The following is a 12,466-nucleotide window of genomic DNA, read 5'->3' on the forward strand; positions in this document are numbered from 1 at the left end:
ACCATCTTAGTGCAGGCTGTTTATTTTAAAAAAGCATTTACAAAATATACATTTATATTTGTATGTCAACAGTGCAAAGAGCAAATAAAGATAGCTGCTGCTAGGCAGATTTTTGTACATTGAAAATGCTCGATATTTCCCCTGGACACTAACTATAATATGCCTCAGCTTAACACAGTTGTGCTGTGTTTGAGAACTACAAAAATATTGATTTAGTGTGCCAGAGCAGCCCTCAGTATATGAGCAGATTAAGCGAAATGTGGAAGCAACAGAAGCTGAGAGCTGAAAGATGCTTTGCCAGTGACAGAACTTGTCACTGTCCCCGTCTCCACAGATCATCATGGGAAAACATCCCTGTGCCATTCTTTAAGGAGAGAGGAAAGAATCCGAGTAAGAATGGGCCCAGCCACTGACCCTCCAGCCTTGCATCGAAGAATGTTGATGCAGGACTGAGGTTGAGACAGACACTAAGAAGGACACACAAAGCAGTTCAGTTGCACCAGTGAGATCAAAAATAGATGCCCGAGAGCGAGCAAGGGTGGGGATGTTTTAATTAATACCTTTATGTGCTGGGCTTTCGGTTACATTTTATGAGCCTGACTTTGCAAAGCTCAGCTTATAGCAAAATGCAGCAAAAGTAGTTTGATCTAAAATTAAAGTAAAACTATAACATAAAAACAGTTCATATCTAAAAATGAACAGGTTCTGCGCCCTCAGTGATCGGCAGAGAATAAGGTATGGGAAGGGGAGGTAGCAAATGATCTCTGTAGTGAACAAAAATGTATAGACTGCTAAAGCTCATGGTTGTAGCAGCATCAGTGTCTGGATCTCATCATATCTTTTCACTCAACTTCATTGTTAATACGCGCTGTCAGGAGAGATCCAGGTTGTATAACAGCTGCTCAAGAAGGAGGGTGCTCCTCATGAACAGAAGCTGACCTGTTTTGGGATTTGGCCATGTTTAAGAGAGTTCTCAGGACAGAGATCCTCCTTTGAAGGGTTGGGGGCAGCACCTCTCCTTGAAGCTGTGTGACCCTATTGCAGAAAGCATTCAGGTGCAGTTCAACATCTTGTGTGCTTATGTCATCATGCTGGGTCTGCTGAGGCTTGACCTCCTGGATTATTAAATTGATCCGCTCAGTCACTGCTGTTCTCAGATGTTCTGAAACAAGAAAGGGAGGTGGGGGTAGATTAGTGTGAGTAACAAAGGTAGAAGAGACAGCGAAACGATGAGATGAGAACTCTTACCTGTAAGTATTCTTTGATAGCTCAGAAAGAGCAAACACAAGAGGTGAAGCATTTCATCCCAGCGCTGCCAATCTCCACTACTAGCCTAAACATGGAGACAGGAGAGAACAAATGATCCCAAGTTCAAGGCAGAAACAACAACAAAATATGTCCTACCAGCCTCTGAGATTAACAGCATGGCCAACCAATTCTAATTAAGAGTCTGTAGCCATCTGGTACCTGATATTCCAGGAGCAGTGTCGAGTGTTTGAGGAAATACAGGATCTTAGCCAGGGACAGTGGCAGCGGCTGGGAGGGCATGGACTCACAGCTGTGGTCAAACATGATAGTGATCACTTTGGCTCGAAGAAGGGAGCTCTCCAGGCTGTTAAAGAGGGTCTCTCTGAGAACAAGCAGAGAAGAGAGAGCTGTTAAAAGTGCCACATAAAGAAGCCGAAACCAGATTCCTACTCGATAATCACTAAAACACAAACTGAACAGCCCAAGTTCTGGACCTGGAATGTGTGCTGGCACTAAATATGATCCATCAATTCCTGAAGCAGTCCTTCCACTAGATCAAGTTGTTTGTTTGATACTTGATTTAAGATAAGAGAAAGAGTGTGTGATGACCGATATTTTCTGGAGGGTTGTGGGTTTTTTTGCCGATGAAGTAATTTAACCTTTCAAGTCTGAGACAGGTTCTCCGTTTTTTTTCTCCAGTAAAACTGTGTTAGTAACCTTATTTCCTCTTGCTCTCAGCCTTGTGTTGTTGACTTTAGATGAGTGATTAAGGTAGTGGACTCGAGTGTTTTTTTGTGACTCCCCCTCCTGATTTTCCTCATAGACAGCAATAGACTGTACTCTCAGTTCTATTGCAGTTCTTTCAGTACTGTGTCTGCTTTAGCTGAAAACTGCAGCTAGGGAATGGAGAAGACTTCTGCTTCAGACAAGCATGTAAAGATAATCCAGATGCTTGTTTCTTTGGGCTGCCAGTCAAACCCTAAGAGCCCAGACCCCCACACATCCTCCAGGGACCAACATGGGGTCACACAGCCTGCGCTCAAGCTCCAGTACTGGGAGTGAGCCTTGCTTTCAGAGGAAAAGGACTACAGACTTCTACCAAGAGTGTCTCTGTTTTCTCTCATGTAGAGCTGCCCCAGTAACACTTGGAACCTCTGGAGCACTGAAAAGCCTCTGAATTCATATAAACCCCCCAGATAAAAAATAAAGTATGATCAGAAAGACGCCTTCCAACTCACGTGTAGAAGGAAAAAAATGAGCAGCTAGAGCCGAGAGAGAAACAATGTAAATATCCTACCCATAAGCCTTTTGCACTAGAAAAAGTTTTAGTATGAAGTGCTAAATGGGAAAATGTTTCCCCTGTTTTTTACTCACTCAATTCATTAGTAGGATTAGGTTTAAAAGCTGGCTTTCTAAACCTTCCGTAACATTGGTCCATATTATCAGAGAGAGACTGGTTAAGTCTAATCCTTCGTGTGGGCTGCATTGCAGCCACTTAAAATGTCATGTTAGTGGGCCCTACGTCTACACTGTAAGTGGTATTCTGAAGTAATTTGAGAACTTTGGAATAGCCTACGTCAAGATTTAAAGGAAGAGGACAAGTCACTGTTTGTGATCACATGAAAACTGTATTTTGTCCTTGGGAATATGCATGGATTGATGGCTGATTATTGTTAGGTTATGTTTTAGTATTTTGCATTTTTGGGGGGTTTGTTCTTAGATAAGCACTAGAATGGAATTAAATATTGACTTATGAATAATAAACTGCCTTGAAATGATGAACTACTAGGTCAGCCCAGCATCCTGCTTCCTAGTGACAATCCAGGTCACAGGTACCTGACAGAATCCCAAAGTGTAATAGAATTCTGTGCTACCATCACCAAACAAGCAACTCTTACATCTACAGCCCCAAAAAATTTAGAAAAGTTAAGAGAGGCTGGTCGAGCAGTCAGGAAAACAAAGATTCAAATGGAAGAAAAAAATAGTTGACATGGTAAAAAAGGGAGACATTTTCTAGATATATCAGCGATGGGAAGAAGTGCAAAAGTGGCACTGTGAGACTCAAAGGTGAAGGGGAGAAATATGTTGAAGCTGAAAGAAAAGGCTGAATCACTTAAATATTTCTGTTCTGCGCTCACAGCTGAAGCGCCGGAGTGGGACCACAGAAGACAAATGCGAATAGGGATGAAGGAGTGGTAGACCATGATCGATTTTCAGAAGGTTCTGTTTGTGAGGAGCTAGCTAAATTAAAGGTAGACAAAGGGATGGGGCTAGATGGCGTACACCCGAGGGTGCTGAAGGAACTTAGGGAAGTTCTGGTGGCTCCACTGACTGATCTTTTCAATGCTTCTCTACAGTCGGGAGTGGTACCAAAGGACTGGAGAAGGATGGATGTGGTCACTCTACATAAAAGTAGAAGTAGGGAAGAAGTGGGGAATTACAGGCCAGTAAGTGACTTCTGTGATAAGAAAATGAGTAGAAATGCTTTTAAAACAGAGCATGGTGAAATTTCTGGAATCCGGTGGATTACATGACCAGAGGCAACATGGATTCATTAGAGGTAGGTCTTTGTAAGACAAATCCGAACAATTTCCTTGACTGGGTGACCAGAGAATTGGATAGAGGGAGTGCACTAGACGTGGTGTATTTAGATTTATAACATGGCAGTTCTTATGAATTAAATGTAAACATGCTCTAACGTCTACAAAGGCCCTATCTTATCCAAACAGATGCAGATCATAACTAGCAAATTTTCTCCATGGAAGTTACCATACCAAAAAAAAAAGATACAGATACAAATTCTGATACTCATATCATCTGAGTAATAGCATCATAAATCTCTCCATTACTAGGCACATTGTGAAATAATACAAAACCTGAAAAAAAAAAAATCCTAATTCAGCCTATATATATAGTAAACAAAATTAACACTAACTATAGCACTAATTCCTATTATTTAATATGCATAATATGAACCATACTTAAGAACAAGCAGCCCTAAAACACCTACTAGTAGTAGAACAGCAAATGGGACTGCTAGAGCTCTACACAAACCGAATAGCACAACACAGAGCCTCACCAAATATGTTGTGATTGTATATTAGGCCTTCTGTTCCCACTCGAGAGCCATGAGTAAATAAGCTTGCACCTAATATTGTAGAATTCTTTGCTTACTGAGTTACAAGAGGATCTATCTTTGATTTATTTATTTTTTTTAAAGCTTAAAGACATAACAATAGCCTTCCTGGGTCACACCAATGGTTCATCAAGCCCAGTAGCCCATTCTCACAGTGGCCAATCCAGGTCCCTGGGCTGGGCGGGCGGCGGAGGGGCCACTGGAGGAATCACGCCCCCGAAAGGACTGCATTCACTGAAACGGCCCCTGAAAGAAACGTGGAAGGATCCCACTGGCTCTCAAAGCTATATGCCTTACCAGTATCAATGGTAAGGCTTACAGCTGAGGCACCTCTACAGTAAAAATTGTGGGGGGAGGCCAATATAAACAAATTCCAACAGCCCTACACTAAACTAGGGAAGACTGCACAGGCTTACCAGCTCCACCTTCTGGAGACTGAGAGAAGACTGATTGTACTTGGGACTGGAAAGCCCACTTGTACTACAGCAAAGGTTTGTGTCTCAGTCTCCACCTGCTGGTCATGGTGAGCTATTACTCATCAGTTGCTGTGTCGGTCTGGAGAAAAGGTAAAGAAATGCCTATTAAGAGCAACATCTTAGAGGAATTAGGAATGTATTAGGGATGGAAAGGATGGTTAAATTTCATGATTTTCAGATGATATTTTAGCAAATCAAATGATCTTTTACAATTCAAATGTTATTTCCTGTTACACTTGTTGTAAGTTATAAAAACAAATAAAAATTTAAAACTAAAAAAAAAAGAGCAACATCTTACCTTTGGCTGCGTTTAGGGATACTCAGAAAAATTGGAAACATTATGTCAGCGATTTTATTAGAACTGAGAGTTGGAGACTTGTCCACTTCGACAGCTATGGAAAGCATTCGCTGTAACAGGCAGACCACACTGCAAAGAAGGCAGGAAGTTCAGAGAAGAGGGCAAGCATGCATGCTCTAATATACTCACATGCCAACATCCTCTTAGTACAACCAGCCAGCAACTGCTCTGCAATGCTTAATACACATCTCCCTGCAGACAGTGTGCAGGATATGAGCACTATGAGCCCGATTCATATAGGACGCTGATTGTCCTATTCAAAATCATGTCTACACTCCTTGGCATTTTGCAGGCCTACATTTAAGGTGTCTGTTTCATGTCTACGGAGACGTGTACTAGTACTGCTATTAATTATTTCTACAGCGCTGCATCGCATGTTTGAAGGCAGCAGGGACCGTTGCAGTGGAAAGAAATAGATTGAGAATATAGCATATGGGAGGGATAACAATGTTTTTTTTTCCAAATTCTTTATTCATTTTTCCATCATGCATCAAGTATACAATATTACATCAGTTAAAACTTGTATACATCACTTGAATTTCTTTCTAATGTCATCTTACATACATAAAATTATACCCTCCCCACCCTCCCTTCTCACATATATTTTAATCAAAAATATCATATAACAATATGTGAGATGGGTAGAGTAGAGGGGTGGGAATAGGGTCTGAAGGGCATGTACTGATGCTTAAGCCTACCCAAGGCCACTTCCAAGTGAAACCACACCTCACCTTGGGCGTGCTTAAGTGTGGGTATGCGTCTCCGTATTACATGCAACAGAGACTTACAATGTTTTTTTTTTAAAGTGTCCGAGCTAGGAAGCCTACATTGTAGGCTTCCTAGCTCGGACACTTTTTAAGAAAAACATGCATCCCAGTTGGCAGCCAGGCAGCAGTAGGATGCCAACCACCACCTGCAATTGGGACGCACATTTCGAGAATCATGCCCTATGGGATTATGAAGAATCCTACAACGCTAAAAAAATGTCACCTCTTTCACTAAGATGTTCTTCACTGCTGCTTGTAAAGTGGATGACTAGGAATCTAGAAGCACACAAATTGTGTTTCTCTTCAGCTGCAGTCAGCCCTTCATCTCTCTTGCAGCCAAACATAATATGGAAATGTCCCCGTTCGGGATCAAGTTAAAGAACAAAAGGCATCCTAGCCAGATCTGCTGGAAGCACCCATCAGATGTTAATGTGGACATTCAAGTCCTGTTGAGCCACAGGGAGCATAATGCCGTCTATCAAGAGTTGGTCAAACCTCCTTTGCAATGGTCATCCATACCTCTGGACCCTGTTCCTCCTTAAATCAGTTACAGGAAGTACAGCAGTGCCAAGATGATCTTCAGTGACATCCGAGAAAGATAATTTCACTGCATTAACCAGCCACTCAATTACATTCCTATAACATTAGAAAGACCAATCAATATAATAGAGATGTCACCTTCTGTTTCTGGCCTGTATTGACTAGAAAGGTAGATGGACGAGTTCATACGAATATAGAAGAGAGAAAGATTCCTTTTCTTTAATAGCAAAAGGAATAACAGAATTCTCAGCTGCTGTCCAACAATAACCAATGGCACATACGAGATAGGAGGACTGGATGTAGCCTAAAACATTTGTAAAGTAACACTTTTGAGGCTAGATTTCCTACAGTACGCTTTATGGCTAATTGGCATGCTTTATTAGTAAATAGGCCCTGCTGCATACGATAGGGCCTGAAGTAAATATGGCAAGTTAAATTAATGGAACAATTTCAGTACACCTAACCCTCTGCCCTCTACTTCTCAAGAAGGTATGAATGTGGGTCAGCATCTTAGCTATTGCAGGATAAGAGGCATTAAAATGATCCCATTACCTGACATTGGAAAAGTGCTGGTCACAAGACAAGACACTTTTGGCAATAGATTTCTGTAGAAAGCGCCGCCGCAGGGTCACCTGAAAGTCATCCTCTAGTGTCTGTATTACATACTGAAGGAAGAGAACTTGCGAGGGAAGTGCCTCCTGCAGAAAACAAAAGAAGAACTTAAAAACCCAATAGAGGAGCGACTGTGTGTATATTTCCAAAATAGTCATCTGAAACGTTTTGTACATTCCTTCACCGGAAATATGGGCTTGTGTTAAAAGTGATATGCAGAGTGAATAAAATCATTAAAGGAAGGTAGACCCACATTTCCAAGGTCGCCAATGTTCTCCCAGGCAGAATTCCAAAGGACATCACCCAATGTGATTCCAGCTAACAAGCCTGCTTCAGACTTGCCCCCACACTGGAATGCATCCCCTGAAAGCTTTTGCTCAACAAAACATCTCTATTTCAGGAAGCTTGGCTCTGCTCTTAAAGCCTCTAATGGAAGAGACACGTAACTAATCACACACATAAGCACCAACACCAGTCATACATATTTTAGCAGGATCCTGCTCTGAGATCATCTCTCTGCACCTTATCTGCTAACATCTCTATATGTTCTACCTCCTCTTGCACGCCATGCTGTCTATTAAGATGTTTTTCTGTATATTTTGTTAGCACTGTCAGGAGCATCCTAAGGCATGAGGACGAGTTTTGCTGAAATGGTTGCCTTTGTCCAGACTGTTCTTCCTGTGGGCTGCCTTGGGTGAACTTCTTCAAAAAGGTAGTAAATAAAAGGAGACCAACAGTCACTACAGGGTGGAATGACCTTGCAGATTTACCATTTTTTCCATCACATGTGACAACAGCTTCCAGTCCCAAGTCACTGTTGATGCATTTGCTGGGTGAAGCCTACAATAAATATAAATATTTATTTGAACACGTATACCCACTCTATACTTCTCTTCCCCAGCAGCCCATATGAGGAGGAGTACATTTATTTTTCTGATTCTCCCCCTAAAAATCCTAGCTTCACTCTAGTAAAGGGCCATTTCCTTTCTCCCCATCCCTGTCAATAGAGTTCGCTGTGTTCAGAGTGAACTAACTGATCCCTCTTGATATTTAAATTAAAACGGAAGCAACCAACATGAAAATGCCTTCAAGTATCACTCTCAGATCTCTTCTCTGAGCACACCAAGAATTTTTGAGAATAGCCCTGGTAGACTGACACTTAGGATCCCTCAAAACCAGCCTTTTAAAATCCCACAGGCCAATCAGTGAGGAAGAAGTACACAATGCTTGCTTTGGATTTTGCTGGGATTCAAAATCACATACTTTTGAATTTTCATTAGTAGCATGTAGGCATCTGTATGGATGTCTGGGCTGTGTGCACCCAGCAGAATCTTGTTCACCACATGGGAGATGATATCTTTGGGAGGATAATGTTGAAGGGATACAAAGTCTATGAGGAACTGAAGGGTTCCCTGGGGAAAGTTCTCCTCAATGGTGGACTGGACCATTCTTAGTCTGCGATCCGGTATTGGTTTGGGTTGCTGACCTGGCTTCTGAGAAGAGAAGTTAACAAGAGAACAGTGGGATCAAGACCCACTCGACAAGTAGACATACCATGTGTTAATTACTGGTATATAAAAAAAGGTCTTTAGCAAAATACAACTAATATGCCAAAGGGAGTTCTGCACTTAGAAAATGAAGTTTCTAAGCAAATACATGCATTATTTTTCAAAGCTTAATTTTGTAAATTTATTTTCAATTGGAACCTCCCCACAAGCCCGCAATGGCCACAGTGGGAGCCTTTCTTCACTCCGTTTTTTGCTCCTACCTTTCTGACGTCCACATCTTGTTTCAGATTCTGGAAGAAGAGATGATTCACAGGGGGGTTCCAGAAATATTTGAGCTTGTTCAGCCATGCTCTGTTAGATGGACTACCAAGTTTCTGTTCTGTAACCACACTTTTCCTGTCCACTTCCAGGATAATCCGCTGCATGATCTTCAGGGCATTGCTTTCTTGGGAGGAAGAGGAGTCCAAAACTGGAGGGTCTGCGAGCCTTACTGGGGATAAATCAGATGGTGGTCTTAAAGAAGTTGAGGATGATGACTGATGATCAGGTTGGATAGTCACAGAATTTTCATTAAAGCTCTTGGAGGCAGTATCCCGAAGATCATCCAATAGCCATTCCTCACATATGTGCATGCCTGGGCTGTTTGGTGAGGACAAAGACTCACCATCAAGCTGCAGGCTATCTAGGGAGCCAATGTCACTGTTAAGCACAGTATAGGTACTACCAAGCTCCAAGCTGTGGGGCGACAGCCCATCACTGCTGTCATTACAGTCGATGGAAGATGTGGATTTTGGAGACAAGTTGCCCTTTTGCTCACAATCTTCAGCCTGTAGCCTGGCATCAAAAATGCATCCAGATGTCTCAGGTATCTCATCTTTGATGTGTATACCACTAGTGAAGTATGAGTATTTTCCAGCACTGCTAGGCTCACTGTCCAGTTCCACACCAGTGTCATCACTGACATCCATTCTCTCAGGTAACGTCAAGTCAATCACAGTGGAATCATCTTCTGTAAGATCAATGAAGTCCTTCTAAGTGAAGAAAAAAAAAGAAGTCATTTTAACTAGGAGCAAAACACATATGATCTCCAAGAAGCAAATGAATAGAAGTTAGAGAAACATGATAGCAGATAAAAGGCCAAATGGCCCATCCAGTCTGTTGCTCAGACTAAGTCATCTTTGGCTTTCTCCACAAACTACTTCCAGTGGCATTTAGAGTTCAGTATAAGGCAGTGATGATTTGCCATCAATTTTTGTATGGTACAATCCCAGAATTTTTCAAGAGCAAGATGACTAATTATCATCCTAAAAGATCATTGTGTTCTGAAAATTGTGCTCTGTTAAAGGCGAATGCCAATCCAGCGCAATGACTTTTTGCTGTGCAGGGGTAAAATTGTGGAACTCACTTGTAGGACAGATACAGAAATGTATTGATAGAGGTACATTTAGGAAACTACTTAAAACGCAACCGTTTGTACGATAGGGTCCAACTTCTTCTGACTGTACATTTTCTGAGGCTCTAATCATTGATGTTTATTTGTCTTTTAATCTGTTTTACTTTTATGTATGCAATATTTTGTAAACCATCTAGGTTTAAGACAGTATAGAAATGTTTAAAATAAATAAATAAATACACAATTCAATTTTTTCTTTGAATATACTTTTTTTTCCTGTAGGAAACCAATTAAAACTTTGTTTTGTTAATGGTTTTGTTATTTTTAATACTAATGTGATTTTGTAATTTGTTTTTTATTATTTCATTTGATTATGTTTGTGTTAATATGACCTGTTCTGGGTTTTATTGGGAAGACAGGCTAAATATGGAAAGACAGTAGTAAGAATATTTCAGTCTTTCTTTGATCCATTTCATTTGAAATCATTTAAAATGCTTACTTTCCTTTCCCTTGAACTTCTCTATTTTTTTAATGGTGTCACGTGGCTGTACAATGACCTATCAATCAAAAACTGCAGGCTATTGAGACAATTTGTGTGGAGTAGCAGAACTTTCATCTAGACTCGATCAATGCACAAAGGCTATACATCAATAGATTTCATCGACTACCTTCAAACTGTGAGCATGTTCTTTTTCTTCTCCTAAAAGCTGCATAAGAAAGTCAAAAGATGACACACCAGCCATTTAGCTCACCAGTGGAACTCCCTTCCTTTTAAAAATGGCACTGGAACATGAGTTCAAGCAGATTCTGCATTAGAATGTCAAGTTTTCTCTTAGCAACAAGCTTCCTGTTCTGTTCCTTAAAGACCTCTCAAGCAAACTCAGGAAGGTGTTACCTCTACAAAGTCAGGCAGTGGGAACGCAAGAGGATTGTGAAAAATTACAAGAGGACCTTGTAAGCCTGGGCACCAAAATGGCAGATGAGCAAGTGCAAAGTGATATATGTGGGAAAGTGGAACCCAAACTATAGCTATGTGATGCTGGGTTCTGTGTTAGGAGTTACTGCCCAGGAAAAGGATCTAGGTGTCATTGTTGAGGATATGTTGAAACCCTCAGATCAATGTGTGTCTGCTGCTAAGTAAGCAAATAGAATGTTAGGAATGATCAGGAAAGGAATGGAAAACAAAGAAGAAAATGTTATCATGCTCTTGTATCACTCTATGCTTTGGCTGCACCTCGAATACTATCTAATCTAATCTAATCTAAACCTTAAGTTTATATACCGCATCATCTCCATGAGAATGGAGCTCGACACGGTTTACAAGAACTTAAAATAGTGGGTAGAGAAGAAGAAAAAGGATTACATGAACTTATGTACAATTCTGGTTGTTGAATCTCAAAAAAGAAATTGGGGGAGGAACAGCCAAATGTCCCAGTGGAAGTACTACGACACGTGAGGGACTAAGTTCCCCTTTCCAAATTAGGGGTTCTGAGGAAGAAATACTGCAGTGTAAGTGTTCACAGCCTTTGTAAGACCATTACAACAACAAAATGTGCTAAAAATCAGGAAAGACTCTGGGTGACCAGGAAGGCTTAAGGATCCTTAGTCATTATCAAAGATTACATGTTTCTAGACTATGTTAGCAAAGTCAGCTCGTAGGTACACAGTGTTCAATTTAAAACGTTGATACCCTTAGCTTGGAAGAGAGAGCAGGGATGTGTACCAGAGTGCCATGCAGTAGCGATTCCTTATAGGACCCAAAGTGGTGAACTGGATTAGAACCTGGTTGATGGACAAACACGAACGGTGGTGTTGGTTAGTGGAATTCATTCAAAGGAAGGAAATGTAAGTACTGGACTGCCTCAAAAATCAGTGTTGGGGGCTAATTCTGTTCAATATGTTTGTCAGGTATATTGTGGAAGGGTTAGAAGAAAAGATTTGCCTTTTTGCGGATGATACCAAGATTTGTAACAGAGTGGACACCATGGAAGGGGTGGAAAACATGAAAAAGGATCTGCAAAAATTAGAAAAATGGTTGTCGGGCAACTAAAATTCAATGCAAAGAAGTGCAGAAACCTGAGGAAGCTTGGAGGTGAGAGGCTGATACGCATGGATGGGGACAGGGACCTTGGGGCGATAGTGTCCAAAGATCCGAAGGTGAAAAAAATGTGACAAGATGGTGGCTATAGCCAAAAGGATGCTAGGTTGTATAGACAAAGAGGCATAACCAGTAGAAAAAAAGGAAGTGTTAATTGTGTTCAATTTTGGAGACTGTATCTGGCAAAGGATATAAGAAGACTTGAAGCAATCCAAAGGAAGGTGATGAAAAGGGTAGGGGATTTGCGCAAAAGACATACAAGAAGAGACTGAAAGACCTGAACATGTATACTCTAGAGCAGTGATTCCCAACCCTGTCCTGGAGGAACAC

At 41.1% G+C, this 12,466-nt stretch overlaps 1 protein-coding gene across 1 annotated transcript; it reads right to left on the bottom strand.

Annotated features, from left to right (window-relative positions):
• Positions 1-6: 6 nt before the first annotated feature.
• SIMC1 (SUMO interacting motifs containing 1) lies at positions 7-7,889 on the bottom strand. Its single transcript, XM_033927223.1, has 7 exons — positions 7,690-7,889; positions 7,078-7,223; positions 6,505-6,621; positions 5,159-5,287; positions 1,468-1,630; positions 1,249-1,333; positions 7-1,162 (listed from the first exon to the last, which is right to left on the bottom strand). The coding sequence occupies exons 1-7, from the start codon at positions 7,756-7,758 to the stop codon at positions 903-905; spliced, it is 969 nt and encodes a 322-aa protein (XP_033783114.1). The 5' UTR covers positions 7,759-7,889; the 3' UTR covers positions 7-902.
• Positions 7,890-12,466: the final 4,577 nt, after the last annotated feature.

Source organism: Geotrypetes seraphini, chromosome 18 (assembly GCF_902459505.1).
Source record: "Geotrypetes seraphini chromosome 18, aGeoSer1.1, whole genome shotgun sequence".
Classification (NCBI taxonomy): Eukaryota; Metazoa; Chordata; class Amphibia; order Gymnophiona; family Dermophiidae; genus Geotrypetes; species Geotrypetes seraphini.